The 13,613-nt window shown below is 54.0% G+C and overlaps 5 protein-coding genes across 5 annotated transcripts; 1 reads left to right on the top strand and 4 right to left on the bottom strand.

The window, feature by feature from the left end:
- Positions 1-71: 71 nt before the first annotated feature.
- On the bottom strand, positions 72-2,313 carry BO86DRAFT_360661 (acyltransferase family protein). The gene is made up of 2 exons (XM_025669827.1): positions 2,179-2,313; positions 72-2,105 (listed from the first exon to the last, which is right to left on the bottom strand). The coding sequence occupies exon 2, from the start codon at positions 1,945-1,947 to the stop codon at positions 247-249; it is 1,701 nt and encodes a 566-aa protein (XP_025528669.1). The 5' UTR covers positions 1,948-2,105; positions 2,179-2,313; the 3' UTR covers positions 72-246.
- Positions 2,314-2,654: 341 nt separating this feature from the next.
- On the top strand, positions 2,655-5,409 carry triA (putative mRNA capping nucleoside-triphosphatase). The gene is made up of 3 exons (XM_025668944.1): positions 2,655-4,487; positions 4,544-4,993; positions 5,063-5,409. Exons 1-3 carry the CDS (start codon positions 3,009-3,011, stop codon positions 5,225-5,227), a joined length of 2,094 nt encoding a protein of 697 aa, XP_025528668.1. The 5' UTR covers positions 2,655-3,008; the 3' UTR covers positions 5,228-5,409.
- Positions 5,410-5,705: 296 nt separating this feature from the next.
- On the bottom strand, positions 5,706-6,188 carry BO86DRAFT_68119 (uncharacterized protein). The gene has a single exon (XM_025677564.1). The coding sequence runs from the start codon at positions 6,098-6,100 to the stop codon at positions 5,798-5,800; it is 303 nt and encodes a 100-aa protein (XP_025528667.1). The 5' UTR covers positions 6,101-6,188; the 3' UTR covers positions 5,706-5,797.
- On the bottom strand, positions 6,189-9,891 carry spt5 (transcription elongation factor spt5). Its single transcript, XM_025677565.1, has 5 exons — positions 9,658-9,891; positions 9,346-9,588; positions 7,762-9,239; positions 6,967-7,709; positions 6,189-6,911 (listed from the first exon to the last, which is right to left on the bottom strand). The coding sequence occupies exons 1-5, from the start codon at positions 9,754-9,756 to the stop codon at positions 6,277-6,279; spliced, it is 3,198 nt and encodes a 1,065-aa protein (XP_025528666.1). The 5' UTR covers positions 9,757-9,891; the 3' UTR covers positions 6,189-6,276.
- An 818-nt stretch (positions 9,892-10,709) lies between these two features.
- On the bottom strand, positions 10,710-12,912 carry BO86DRAFT_68093 (putative acyl-CoA dehydrogenase). The gene is made up of 5 exons (XM_025677563.1): positions 12,574-12,912; positions 12,497-12,508; positions 12,154-12,428; positions 11,334-12,075; positions 10,710-11,268 (listed from the first exon to the last, which is right to left on the bottom strand). The coding sequence occupies exons 1-5, from the start codon at positions 12,686-12,688 to the stop codon at positions 10,775-10,777; spliced, it is 1,638 nt and encodes a 545-aa protein (XP_025528665.1). The 5' UTR covers positions 12,689-12,912; the 3' UTR covers positions 10,710-10,774.
- Positions 12,913-13,613: the final 701 nt, after the last annotated feature.

Genomic DNA, 13,613 nt, shown 5'->3' with positions numbered 1-13,613 from the left:
TTTGAACAGAATAAATTTCCATTCTCAACATTGACGTGCGTTCCCACATGCACTTTACAAAGGAAACAAATGATAGACCCAGAATAGAATTGAGACTCTAAATTATGTACAGCCAAACCCGTGACTGATCCAGTGAGATTAACATGAAGTGACGCCCGCTAACCTGAAATCCCAGCAGGTAATACATTCAGTACTAGATAGTCGTAAATAAGCAGCGGCTGCGGCAGTAGACAGAGGGGAAGGGAATCAATCCCGTCGCTCGCCACTGCTCACGGGTGCAGGCCTGGACACAGATACAGGCCCCTTGACAATGACCTTCTCCTCCACCCACCGTGCAAATCTCACACTGGGGATATCTACCGCCCGCCAGAACAGGTCTCCTGCCCATAGGGCGATGGGCAAACAGATCATCCACCCGAGGAGGTACGCGAGTCCGGCCTGGAAGTTCGTCTCCCGGCCGGTGATGGCCCACAGCCGGGGCATGAGGGCGTACCCCAGCCCGTGAAGGATGGGGCCGTGCACGATGTAAAAGGCGAAGGAGATCTGGCCGAGATACTGGGAGAGGCGGTTGGTGAAGAGGCGTTGGATCTCCGGGGAGTGGTTGATGCTGGCGACGATGAGGATGGCGCCAATGGTTTGCGGGAAGCGGTGGGGTTCGGGGTAGGTTTTGGGAGTGACTTTCCAGGTCCACTTGTAGAACGGGGTCCATTTGTAGCCGGTATTCGGGGTGGAGCCCAGGTAGAGGCCGATGATGAAGAGGGCAAACCAGATATTGCGATAAGGGATCCGGCGGGTGGAGAGGCGGGAGAGAACAGGGTAGTGGTAGGAATGAGATTTGGCAGGAAGAAAGCGGCGGAGTTGAGGTTTGGGATCGTCGTCGATGGTTGCCGTCGTGGTCGTACTCGAGGATGTGCCGGCAGGGATCGGAAGTTGTTCCCATGTGCCGTGAATGAGATCAGCTTCTGCGAGGAGCATGCCAGACAGGAAAAGCACGACATCCCAGCGACCGAAGCGCATGCAAAACCAGATGAGACCGCTGACGAGACTGATCCGAATGGGAGTCGCGAGGCGCGAGGTGCCCAAGATAGTGAGGAAAAGGACGATGGAGCTGCGGAATTCGACAGGAATGGTCCACAGATGCGGGTTGTAATTGTTGTAGTAAAGAGACCAGTTGAAGGGGTCCATTAGTTGTGCGAGTGTCGAGTAGCCATCCCAGAACTGCTTGGTGAAGGAGCGCATGATGGGTGGATGCTGCTCATTAGTGCCCAGGATCGTGTGGCCCTCAACCAGGACGCGCCGGGACGGGTGGAAGGCTCCCAAGCGCACGGCCAGAAAGACAAGAGTGATGCCCACAAATGACGGGATATAAAGGCGCAAGGCCCGTCGAAATGTAGCCGAGGCGAGCGTAGTAAATGTCTGTTCCCAGGCGCGACTGCGAATCAGCTTGAGCGGCTTGTAGGAGAGGACGTAGCCGGAGATAACAAAGAAGATGGCCACCATGATATGACCAGAGACGAGCATATGTACTATAGGCAACTGCCAGAGCGCGAAATTCTCCCCATTGAATCCCCAGCCCATTGCGACTTTCCAGGTGTAAGTGAAGAGGAAGTGGAAATTGAAAACGAGCAGACAGGCCCAGCCGCGCAGTCCGTCCAGGGCCGCGATGGCGTGTGGTTTAGCAGCCGGTCGGGGCGTTCCTCCGACGTATTGTTGTAGGTAACTTGGGGTGATTACTATGGCCACTTTGGTACAGAAAGCTTCCGCCATGTCCAGCAAGTGGCTGAGATACTCCTGGAAGCTATCATTATGATTATGATTGTTGGTGCTGAAGCTGCTGCTCATCGACGAGAAACGACGATCGGCGGCTCTGGAGGATGATTCAAGGTCGTGAAGAGGGACATCGTGGACGGGGAGAGGCGAGGCGAGGCCCTTGTCGATCAACGACATGATGGGTTGTATTGTGTAAATCGACTCGCTATGGGTGAATAAGAGTGAAATGATTGAGCAACGGCAAGGCGTTCGTTACGGCGGGGTTGAGAGAAGAGGGAGATGACGCGCGGCTTCATGGGAGAAGAAACGGTGGGAGGTGCAGCAAGAGGAGCATGCTAGAGGTATGTCGCACAGTCGTTAGTATCAAGTAGTCACACGTTACAAGGGTACTAAGCATAGAGGACATACCTGAGTCTGGGAGGAAGAGCTTGAAGCTGAAATGAAGAGGCAAGAGGGATGAGGGAATGAGGGAGAATGATATGATGGATAAGAAGGAGAGATAAGGAGAGGAGAAGACAGAGAGACGAAGATGAGGGAGGAGAGAAAAGGGAAGGCGGAGGAGGAGAAGAAGGAAAGTTGAATTGCCGCATTTTCATTTTGAGGCCAGCTTAACTGTCACTTCACTTAAATAAAAAAAGATTAAATGCAATTAAAATTGAAAGAAACACAAGGAAAAAATAAATTGTAGAAGACACATCAATTCTAGCTCATCCCTTGACAATGCATGTATGTAATGTAGAAACTCAAAAGGTGTTCCTGGAGTCAGAAAATGGCCAGCTCTCCTCCCTCTCTTGCTTGCTTGCTTGCTCTATACTTCCTCCGCGTAGCTCAACTCCAACTTCTTTCGCTTCCTTCTTTCGTTTCTTCTCTTTATCCTCCCTCACGCTGTTTCTTCAACCACCCAACATCCCCTCCATTCATACCCTTCGACTTGGATCACTTCCTTTACGATCACTACTATATTTCTACCTCATCGCGCTTATCTCGCCTCCCGATATCACCCTCTCGAGAAGTCGTCGTGCGCGTCTACCCCCATGTCCGGATTCGCTCTTCGACTTTCTTTAGCCTCCACTTCAGCTTCATCCTTCGCGCCCTCTTCGCCTATTACTTTCGTCGTTAAGCAGTCTTAATTGTCGCGCAGATACTACAACAGCGCCCGAATCCCCTTACGCATCTCCTTTATACCGCCTCGTCGCACTCTCTTCCTCCTCGTCCCTCCACGAACGCGCCCGCCCGCCATGGATCTGCGCTCGATGTTGAATAGCGACACTGCTGGCAATGCAAATAATCCTCCACCGGACCCCCAGCAATCGCCATCGGCGCAAACCACACGAAAGCCATCCGATGCCGTCTACAGTCCGCGCGAACAGGTTCCCGCCGCGGCGTCCGCTTCCTCCGCCTCCTATCCGGCCGGTTTCCCCGGAGGATCAATGCAGCGACCTCATGTTTCTCCCGAACGCTCTTCCTCCTACGGCTCGCTGCAGTCTCCTTATCAATATCAACCTACCCCTGGTCGCTCGGCTGGCTCGCAAGCTGCTCGAGGTCAGAGCCCACAACCAGGTCCTTACGGTTCTTCGCGTGATTCCTCCTTCAACCCCCCTCAGCAGCGCTCGCAATCCATTCAATCGGTGCTGTCCCACGACACGACTCATGCATCTCACCCCAAGGAAAGTCCCTCAACCGCCGGAATTGCGCCTGGATATGCCTCTCAGCAATTTTCACCGCCAGGACCCGGATCTCTGCCTGGCACACCACGCGGGTCGACTGCTGCCTATGCTCAACCATCACCTTCCTCGGCTGCGCGCCCGCCCTCTTCAGGCCAAGACACGCGCTCGAACCGCGCCTCCAGCCCCTGGGTCGGCCAGGAGGCATCGATGCAAATGTCACCCACTGCGATGCCCCGTCTGTCGCGTCCTCGAGACCAGACTCCGCGGCCGTACCCTGGTTCCATTGACCGACGCGGCTCAGAAGACAGTGTGAGCCCCAAGACCACGCGGGCTCCCAGCTATCCAGATTCGGCCATACCCACCCAAACCACCCCTCGCGAGAATGGAATGGCTCTTGCAGAGGCGCATCCTAACTCCAGTCCGCACGAACCTCCGGTACGGAAGCGTCGTCGCTTCGATGCACCCCCGATCTATGCCATGCGGCCGGAACGTACCAAAGGCCGCGGCCCTATCATCCCGAATCCCTTTCCTCCCATCCCCAAGCACGCCCGCGATACTCCGTCTAATCCCTGGATTTTGCGACAGCGGGCTGCTTCGGCTGCTCAAGGTCCCGCACACGCCGCTGCTGTACCCGTATCCATCAAAGCTTCGAACGATAACCCGCCCAGCAAGACGACGGCCCCGGCCCCGGCCCCGGCCTCGGCCCCGGCCCCGGCCCCCCGTGCGCCTTCCGCAGCGGCCGAGCCTCAAAAGCCTGGCAGTTTGGGACCGTGGGAGCCCTCCATCACCGGAGAGTTTCCCACCGAAGAGATCACGAAAGATGTGTGCGACTTTCTCTTCAGGCATGTCGTGGTCCGCAACGACGCCATCGCAGCTCCAGCGGGAGCAGCAGCAGCGGGGTCGGCGCCCATCATCGAGGTGGAGGCCAAACTGGGCCAACTCATCGATATGGATCGCGGAGATCGGGTCCAGCTGCCTATTCTGACCGAGACAATCATCAACAAACAATTTCCACGCTTCCGGACAGCATTTGAAAGTAGCATGACCGTGGTACGTAATCCTCTTCTCCCGCGGATAATCCTCACACCACTAACATGCAAGGCCAGGCTCAACATCAAGCGATGAACAATTTCCTTAATGAAGCCGTCAAAAGGTCCTTGGATCAGGCCGACCGACCCCGCATCCCCATTTCATATGCCCACAAGAAAGAGCGCGACACCTTCTATGAAGTCTCCCCGAACGAACTGCCCCCGGTGATCCGACAAAACCTGAACCCTCGCCACAAGCCCAAGGTCCGCGTGACTGTGGACCAAAGAACCAACGAGGTCCTCGCCAAGATCGTCAAATGCCGCATCGCCGATCTGGACATCCACAGCCCGAAAACCTGCGTCGACTGGCGCATCAGTGTCAACCTCGAAATGAACTACGACGGCGACGTGAGCCAGCTCACGGTCGTCGATCCGGCGCGAGGTCGCGGAGGGGATCGCAACAAAGACCGGATGAGCTACCGCCATCTCGCCTACCAGATCGATCTCACCCAGGTAGCTAAATCTGAAGTATGTTCCGTCTCCTTTCATATTCTCCGACTCCCTAGCCCCTTAACTAACTTCAACTGTCCCAATTAGTCCGTAAAAGGCGAGTTTGAGCACGAACTCGAGGTCGAAGTCTCGGCGGCCGAGATCCGTCGCCAGGGCCAGATGGCCATGAACGGGGAGCAACATCAGTATGAGGACCTCATCAAGGGGTTCCTGGATAATGTCCGCGTTCTGGCCCGTCAAGTCCCTCCGTGACCTATCTACCTCCATTGCCTTTTTTTTTCCTGTTTCAGACACTTGCGTATTATTCCCCCTTATTCACCTTAACACTTTTCGCCCTTCGCCCTTCCTCTCTTGGTCACAAAAGTCCCCATTTGATGTGCATATAACGACCCTACACATTTTGCATCCGGAACTTCTTTGACCCCCCCCCCCCCTCCGTGTTTATGTTTTCTGTTTCACAGAGTCGAAGAACTTTCTAGTTTCTTATGGAAATGAACATGCCTGTATTATTCTTCTTTATGTCAACCTTGTTTTATTTGTTCGGGTCGGCTTTCTCTTCTTTCTTACTTTTCCGAATTTTGGATGTATACCAGATGTATCATATATAGCTTCTTTCCCCTTCCCCGTCTCTCTGTTTTCCTCTCTGGATTCCTATCTTAACCTACCTACCTTGACTTAGACTACTGCCTTTTTATTTCATAAAATAAGGGAAATTTATTGATTGACTGGATGATTTGAGCCAAGAACCTCGACTTTCCTAGTTGGTAGTTTGTGTAGAAACTTCTACATATTAGACTATAGCAAGCGTGACAAGGCCCCGACTCAAGAAACAGGCGAGGTGAGAGTGAAATGGGATGAAAATTGGGGGGTTTGGAAGTAGATAAGATAGAAGAATACACATGATACAAAATGGTTATGCAAGTTTTGCGACGAATGTTTGTTTAACCCAGAAGCCGCGCGCAAACACAAAGAAAAGAAACAAAGGGGAGCAGTAGCAGCAGAAACAACACCCGAACCTTCGGAAGAGAACAACAATGCCAGCGAAAGCGAATCAGTGTGTGGGATTTCGAGGACCAGGGAAGTTAAGCTACACGATGGATGCATCCTATCCATCGTCCATCGCATGCAAAGAAAAAAAAAGCAGTACAAGACACGCCCTCTGTCAGATGGTGTGGAACAACGGATTTTGGTGATCTATATTTTCCCGGAAGAAGTTCTTTGTGCCTGAGTTTGTCGCCCTGCGTCGATTTGGGATGTGGAAATTACTGAGGAATTCGTGAGAAGCGTGAAGAGTGGCGGTTTCAAGGGCTGGGCGTTCCCTCTTCGTAGCGCGGTCCTCCGTCGTCACCGTCGTAGCCGGCACCAGGAGTAGCAGCTGCGCCGGCGGGGGTCGGTGCATCGTAGGGACGACTGTGGCTGCCCGCACCGTCGAACGCGGCGGGAGTGGGAGCATCGTATCCTCCTCGTTTCGAGATTCCACCGGGGGTGGGTGCATTGAAGGCGCCGGGCGTCGGAGCGCTGTCAGCCCAGCCACCGGGGGTGGGTGCCGACGCTCCAGGCGTTGGGGCACTGCCGTAGGCGCCAGGGGTAGGGGCGGAATAGTTGCCTCCGGGGGTCGGGGCGTCGTAGCCCTTGTTGCCATTGCTGGCGGATAATCCTCCCCAGGCAGGGGTCCTGCCACCGGCATTGGCACCGGCACCGGCACCGGCACCGCCCCAGGCTGGGGTGCGCGAGCCGGCGGCGAAGGCGTCAAAGTCACTGTTGCCAGACCCACCGTAGGGAGTGCGAGCGCCGGCATTCCAGGCGGGTGTACGTGAACCAAAGCCCCCGGCTCCTCCGTAAGCGGTGCGACTGCCATCATAGGGGTTAGAGGTGCGGGAGCCGTCTTGTTTCCAAGCAGGCGTGCGTGCGCTGCTTACGCCGCCCCATGCAGGAGCTGTGAAAAAGAACAGTCAGTATGTGTGCAAGTGGAGTTGTGCATCGATACTTACTTCGAGCGGATGCGGCACCACCCCAGGCCGGCGTCCTAGAAGAATCACCCATGCCCATCGGAGTTCGACCACCCTGCCACGCTGACTGGGAAGCAGCGGGGCCGCCGTTGGGAATGCGTCCACCACCCCGTCCCCGGCCCATCTCGATTGTCTGGCCAGTGATCGGGTCCTTGACAACCAGGAGTTCCTTGTCAATCGTAACCAGCTTGTTCTTGGAATGCAGTTCCACGCGGGCCTGCAAATCAGACGAGTCCTTGACGATACCGACTAAGCCCTTGTACGGTCCCTTTCGAACCTGAACGGTCTTGCCAATCATCCTGTCACGTCCAAAGCTTCGCTGAGGCGGTCCCATCATACCGCCAGGAGCTCCGTTCCTCATTAGCGCCGGATTCATCTTTGTCAAATCGGGTCCGGTAGCCCGTCCTCCTTTAGCCGACACAGTGACAACGTTTGTCGTGCGCACGACCACAATACCAGAGTTCTCAGCCTGGGCTTTGTTGTGCAGGAAGAGGAACGAACGGTAGATATGGAGGATCACGCCGCTGCGCTGCTCACCAGCCACCTCCCGTACTGTGTCTCCGAGGCGAATCTCGGCACCATTGCGATCCGTGGCCACTGCATCCCGACGCGGCGTAATCTTGTTCGTGACATGTGTGGGAAGGATGGTACGGATAGATCCGTTCTGATCCAGTACTCGGAGAGACTCGCGATCAACTTTGACAATGCAGGCGACAGTAGCAGCACTGTATAGCTAGTTAGTCATGATATGAGTAGTAGCCAAGGAAATCAACTCACTCTAACTGGACCAAGTCGTGCACGTCGAACATGCCGAGTTTGCCGTCCACGCCAGTCTCCGCAGATAGACGCAAGTCCTTGCTGAAGACTGTGATCTCTTGCATACTCATGTCACTGAGCAGGGTCACCGTGTCGTCCTTCACCTGTACAACCATGCCCAGCTCGTCCACATATCTGCTGCCTCCAATTACCTTGACATGGTCACCTTCTCTAAACCGCTTGCGAAGAGTCTTGACCGGTGCTTCAATGGTCTGTCCTGCCAAGTCACCCTGCGTGACCACCAGAGTCACAATTTCACCCCGTGTGGAGGTGGTGCGTCCGATCAACCCTTGCTGTTCACCCCGGTAGACTTCGACAGGATCGCCAGGGAGATATGATTCTTCGGCAGTCTGGTTCTTCAATGTTTCGGCCAAAGAGGCCAGATCCAGATTTGAAGTGCCGTCGTCTGCGCCGCGAGCGAACATGGTAACCTCTTCCAGTCGAGGGTTCACATTCTTTGTGATCAGGTGCTGGACCTTCATGTCCTTAACCAAGAAGCCCTCCATGTAGGTCTCACCCAAGTAGCTCCATGACTTGCCACCCAAGCCAGACGTCGCAGAAAGGTACTTGGCGTGCTTCTTCTTGGCTTCAGCCTCGCTGAAGGCACGTTGAGGCGGGCGAGCCACTGCTGGGTTCATGCCAGGACGCTTCCGCTTAGGATCAATGGCAGGGGCACCAATATCCTCGTTCAGACCGTAATCCAAACGAGGAACCAAGCGCACCGTCACAGCAAGACCGTTGGTCTCAACATCCTCAATCTGCGCAAGATCGCCCTGGTATTTTCCACGCTTGATCCGAACCCAGCCGCCAGGCACAAGCTCTTCCGACTTCTGCACACGCAAAAGATCCGGCATCTCTCGTACGGGCACCAGGATCATCTTTGTCCGTGGATAGACGTTCGTCATATCCTGCAGCGCATCCATGACATCAGCCTGCCGGCGTGCCTCGACGTAGATGTATCCAGCCATCGCTCCGCCTCTCTCGAAGGCGGAAATAATCTTAACCGGGTTGCGAGAGCCAGGCGGACGCTCTTCGATGCGCTTCTGGATCGAGAATACCACCTCACGCTCCTTGCCAGCCTTGCAACGAACACCCCAGATACTCGGATCGTCGACACTCGGGAGAAGCAGTCGCTTGGGTACAATCACGGCATCGGTGGCCGCCGCACGGTTTCGACCATACCGCTCCTTCAGCATCTGCGCCTGCTTTTCCGCATCCATACTGGCCGCCAATTCACGCTGGCGATCCAGCTGTCTGTGCCGACGATCATCCGTCTCCACCCCAACGGGCAGTGTGTCCATATCATCGGGGTGCATTTCCCCGCCAAATTCCATCTCATCCTCCTCGTCTTCGGCCTCATCTTCATCCTCATCGACACCGGCCTCGGTATCGACGAAAGAGAGAACACCTCCTCTCCGTCTGCGCTTCGCGGGCCGTCTCTGTAAATTCAGATGAAACCTGTTAGCCATAACTCTTTTCTCCAAACCGCTGCGAAAAAAAAAAAAAGAAAAAAAGCGATCGCCGGAATCTCTAGAGCCCACTCACGGGATTCACATCGTCGTCGTCGTCCTCATCCTCCTCATCTTGATCCTCATCTTCCTCGCCATCGTCGTCTTCATCACCTTCCTCCTCGTCATCGTTGTCGTCCCCTTCATCGTCGTCATCCGCATGGCCGCGCCCTCTTGCGTCATCTTCACTGCCCGCGCGATACCGTGCCGTCCGTCCAGTGTGTACATCAGCGTCATCGTCGTCATCGTCGTCGTCGTCATCCCGACGACGGTGCGTCGCCTGCAGAAAAAGAACCCCAGCGTCAGCCTGATCCGTCCGACATCACACATTTTCCAGCCTGGTACAAACCTTCGCATCCTCGTTATCTGAGTCATCCGCCGGAGCGGGGTTGAAATCGTCATCTTCCTCTTCGGAGCCGAAGTCCTGATCTATGAGGTTTCGCGACATGTTGAACGGAGGATCGATTGATTTGTGACGGAAGAATGACGATCGTATTCGCAGAGTGTGATGATAGTAGAACGGAATGACAGTCCGGAGTTGGTAGTCTCGTCAAGTTTGAGATCGTGGTGTTGTGTAAAGACGAACGTCTGAAGCGTATATCGAGGTCGATCAGTCACGGAGGCAAGTCGGAGGGATATTGAGCAGGAATTCCCACAAATCTCTTGACGCGGTAGAAGATCTCTGATATTATCGATGAATTTTCGGTATTAAGAATATATGACTTCTTCCCCAGAGACGGTGGGTGCAAAGAGAGAAGCAAAGACCGCGCAGAGCGGGCAGTGTTGCGAGAGAGGTTTCACCTCGGGGGCTGCGGCGAGGCGAGTTTCCGTTATTTCGCCGACTCCGCGAGGCGCGATCTTCTCACCCAGCTGGTTGTTGAGAAGAAAGAGGTGAGTAGGGAAAGTGGATTTGTATCGCACTGGAATTAAAGTGCCAGAAACCAGCTGCGATCGAAACAGGACACCGAAGGAGAGATGGTAAGTGTTGGGTTAAATGGAGAGGAAGAGAAAGAAAGGTGGAAGAAGGCATCAAGCATTGGATGAATGATTGTTGCGGGCAAATGTCATTTTCGGTCCTTCCGCCCCGCCGGACCGCCTTCCTTTCACTCAACCGCATCGGCCTTCCTCTCCCTCCTGCAATTGGCACTTCGATTTCTTTCATTCTATTTGCGTGACTTGTTGGCTCTATCGGATAAGTGATCTTTCAGTTCGTTCAGATGGTATTACCGCATTTTGCGCTCTAATTGAAGGGGCTTTTGGCATCTCTTGGCAGCCTTTCTGGCCCCACTTCGAGGAGGCCTACAGCACCATACACAGCTCAGCCATCATTCATTGAATTTGCGATATGCTAAGATATTCAGTCCTCCAGGGCAGTTTCTGCGTGATATGTTACAGGACGTTCAGCAAAATAACAATATATACTCCTGCGAAATAGAACGTTTGATTCCGAAACTTGTAACCAATTCCTACAATTTCAGCCCGAAGAGCTGATGCACACGCAGACTCTGGCGCATGCTAAGATCCAGCATGATCTCCTCACTACCACCGGGGATGGCATAGGCTCGAACATCGCGGTAGAGCCGCTCGACCTTTCCACCCTGGCCACCCCGGCTGTAGCTGAGACCGCCGAAGATTTGGCTGGCCTCGCGCGCACAGAACTCATACGTCGTCGTGGCCTGCGCTTTCAGCCCGGCAATGGCGCCTCCCAGCTTGAGCATGGCTTCCGTCTCATCCATCGATTGGCACTGGTAGATGATGTTCTCTAGCCAGTTGTACGTCGCCTCGATTTGACGGGCCATGTGTGCCAGCTTCATTCTGATGACCGGATGGTCAATGAGCTTCTTACCGAAGGTCTTGCGCTTGTGCGCATACTTCATGGACTCCTCATAACAGACACGGGCGAATCGCACACACTGGATCACAATGCCAATGCGTTCATGGTTAAAGTTGGTCATAATCACTATGAAGAAGGTTAGATCCTGCAAGAAAAGAGCATAAGCGGCGTCGGGTGGGTCAGGCACGTACCCTTAAAACCTTGGTTCTCCTTTCCAATGAGGTTTTCCACCGGCACCTTCACGTCCTCAAACGTAATATAGGTGGTACCACTGCTCCAGACACCCTGGCAGTCCATACGCCGGGTGCTGACACCGCCCTGCTCTCTCTCGATGAGCAGCACGCTGATGCCGTTCATGCCGGGCCCACCCGTGCGAACGGCGGTCGTGAAATAGTCACTCCAGATACCGTTGGTGATCCACTTCTTCTCACCGTTCACGATGTAGTGCTTGCCATCTGGCGTTAGCTTGGCCTCACAGGTGAGGTTGGCGACATCACTACCCGCATCGGGTTCTGTAATAGCCAAACAGATGCGCTTATCACCAGCCAAGATCCCAGGCAGGATCCTCTCTACAAGAGGCTTCTTTCCGAACTTGACCAGAGGAGGACACCCGATTCCGAAGCCACCAATCAGATTCCAAACGAAACCGCCGCTACCAGAGCGAGACAGTTCATCCGTGAGGAGCATCTCATGGAAAAGGTCCCAGTTCTCAGGGGCCACAGATTGCACCCGGTTAGGGGTGTATTGCACTGGGTATTTGATTCCGAGCAAGCCGGCCAGATATCCGCGCTCTCCCATCTGTTTGTAAATGCGGTCGGGGACGGTCTTGCTCTCATCCCATTCTGTCACATTTGGCTCGATTTCAGTATCCACCCATTGTCGAACCTCCTCACGGAGAGCAGCATGCGTCTTATTGAAATAGGGCGAGTGATACTAGAGGTCCATCGGCATGATTAGTCTGAGCCTCGACCACCTCGTGCTACGGTAATGTGGAAGTTTGCGGGTACTTACACCGTGATACCAGGCTGGGTCTGCAAAGGGGATGAGGTCGCCAAAAGGCTCCTGGGCCTCTAGCGACTGCGCGGAAACCACATCAACGGGTGCAGCCGGGGCTTTCGCAGGCTGTTGCTTGACTGGGGCGGATGCTGGGGCCGGCTCCGGGGCAGCGGCCTTCTTCGAATCCAGGGAGCCGATTTGCAGCTGGCCCTTGAACTTCTTCAAGATGCCTTCATTGTGGTATTTCCAGAACTGCTTCGATGCGTCTTTGCCGGCCACCCGTTGTAGGACTGTACGTGGCGGTAATTAGCTTGCAAACGTTCGGGGTGGAATCGGGTATACACTGGGGGAGTCATACTCTTCTTGCCACCTATAGGAGTCACACAACGACATTAGTCTCGATTTCAGACTTGTTATCTAGGATTAGAGACGTACCTGGGTGCTCCTCCTGGAATTTGGTCAGATCGTACACATCCTCATCGATCACCACCCACAGATTATCCGGTTTGCTATGCGAGGCTACGTCGTCTTTGGTGAATGTCTTGGCCATTTTGTACGGAAAGTAAGAAGATGAAAGGAGTATGTGTGGAAATCCTCAGTAGGTATAGTTGGGTATGAAGACGGCGCTCCTCAGTCGCACTGCGTTGTACAGTGGAGAGTGGGGTGAGGAGGCAACGGTGGGGTCGAGATCCGGGGTAAGAATGTAAGACAAGAGAGGGAAAGCGATAATCGAGAAACCTGGGGTAAAGAAGAAAGAAAGGGGAGAATGGAATGAGAAGCGGATCAAAGTCGATATAAAAGAGGCCAGCTGAAAAATAGGCTGGCAGGCTGGTGGGTTGCTTCAGTTCAGCTTTGATCACGGAGGCCTTTCCCCACGCAACAAGCCCCGTCAATGAGATGGGTCTTCTGGTAAATAGGAAAGTCCAATAATAATCATAATAAGAAAAATGGACAGTGGATACAATGAAACAGAGTCACGATCGGCCTCGGAGTAATCACTACAAAAATGAGAGGGAGGAAGTAGTTAGTTCAGGAATGGCTTTCACATGTCGGGCCCGACTGACTTCATCACTGCCTGCCCACCATGTATGCCCGTAGTAAAGAGTACAGTACAGTACCACCAGGTATAAAGCAGCTCACGTGGACCACGCCTCGGCCAGTCCGGGATGTGTATTGCTCTTCCTCCGATTGGCTTCCCCGGCCTTATGGCACGTGCGGGGCTTTACTGCAAGGAGAAACAGCCGAGGCAGACCAGACCAAGTCAGTGGATCAGATGAGATCATGCATCATGCTAGTTGCTACTGGGTAGTTGTTAACCTTTCTTCAGTACTGCTAGCATGTGAACAGGAGAAAGATAAAAAAGACAGCAGACATATTTGTAATCCAGGGTGGACCAGAGGAAGGAAACATTGGTGAGCTATGTAGTTCCTAGTGCTTGGCTGAAAAGATCACTGCTACTCAGTACGGAATACTCT

The sequence above is a fragment of the Aspergillus japonicus genome, assembly GCF_003184785.1.
Source record: "Aspergillus japonicus CBS 114.51 unplaced genomic scaffold BO86scaffold_18, whole genome shotgun sequence".
Taxonomy (NCBI): domain Eukaryota; kingdom Fungi; phylum Ascomycota; class Eurotiomycetes; order Eurotiales; family Aspergillaceae; genus Aspergillus; species Aspergillus japonicus.
Note: the sequence above shows the minus strand (reverse complement) of the source record. Positions and strands in the feature narration are given on the sequence as shown.

Bases quoted from the DNA above. Each gene is read 5' to 3' on its own strand.
- BO86DRAFT_360661 (XM_025669827.1), bottom strand. From the start codon at position 1,947: ATGTCGTTGATCGACAAGGGCCTCGCCTCGCCTCTCCCCGTCCACGAT.
- triA (XM_025668944.1), top strand. From the start codon at position 3,009: ATGGATCTGCGCTCGATGTTGAATAGCGACACTGCTGGCAATGCAAAT. The intron at 4,488-4,543 runs GTACGTAATCCT...ATGCAAGGCCAG, and splicing joins TTGAAAGTAGCATGACCGTG to GCTCAACATCAAGCGATGAA. The intron at 4,994-5,062 runs GTATGTTCCGTC...TGTCCCAATTAG, and splicing joins CCCAGGTAGCTAAATCTGAA to TCCGTAAAAGGCGAGTTTGA.
- BO86DRAFT_68119 (XM_025677564.1), bottom strand. From the start codon at position 6,100: ATGCGATGGACGATGGATAGGATGCATCCATCGTGTAGCTTAACTTCC.
- spt5 (XM_025677565.1), bottom strand. From the start codon at position 9,756: ATGTCGCGAAACCTCATAGATCAGGACTTCGGCTCCGAAGAGGAAGAT. The intron at 7,710-7,761 runs GTGAGTTGATTT...CTAGCTATACAG, and splicing joins CACGACTTGGTCCAGTTAGA to TGCTGCTACTGTCGCCTGCA. The intron at 6,912-6,966 runs GTAAGTATCGAT...TCTTTTTCACAG, and splicing joins TGGTGCCGCATCCGCTCGAA to CTCCTGCATGGGGCGGCGTA.
- BO86DRAFT_68093 (XM_025677563.1), bottom strand. From the start codon at position 12,688: ATGGCCAAGACATTCACCAAAGACGACGTAGCCTCGCATAGCAAACCG. The intron at 12,076-12,153 runs GTAAGTACCCGC...ATGGACCTCTAG, and splicing joins ACCCAGCCTGGTATCACGGT to TATCACTCGCCCTATTTCAA. The intron at 11,269-11,333 runs GTACGTGCCTGA...CCTTCTTCATAG, and splicing joins GGAGAACCAAGGTTTTAAGG to TGATTATGACCAACTTTAAC.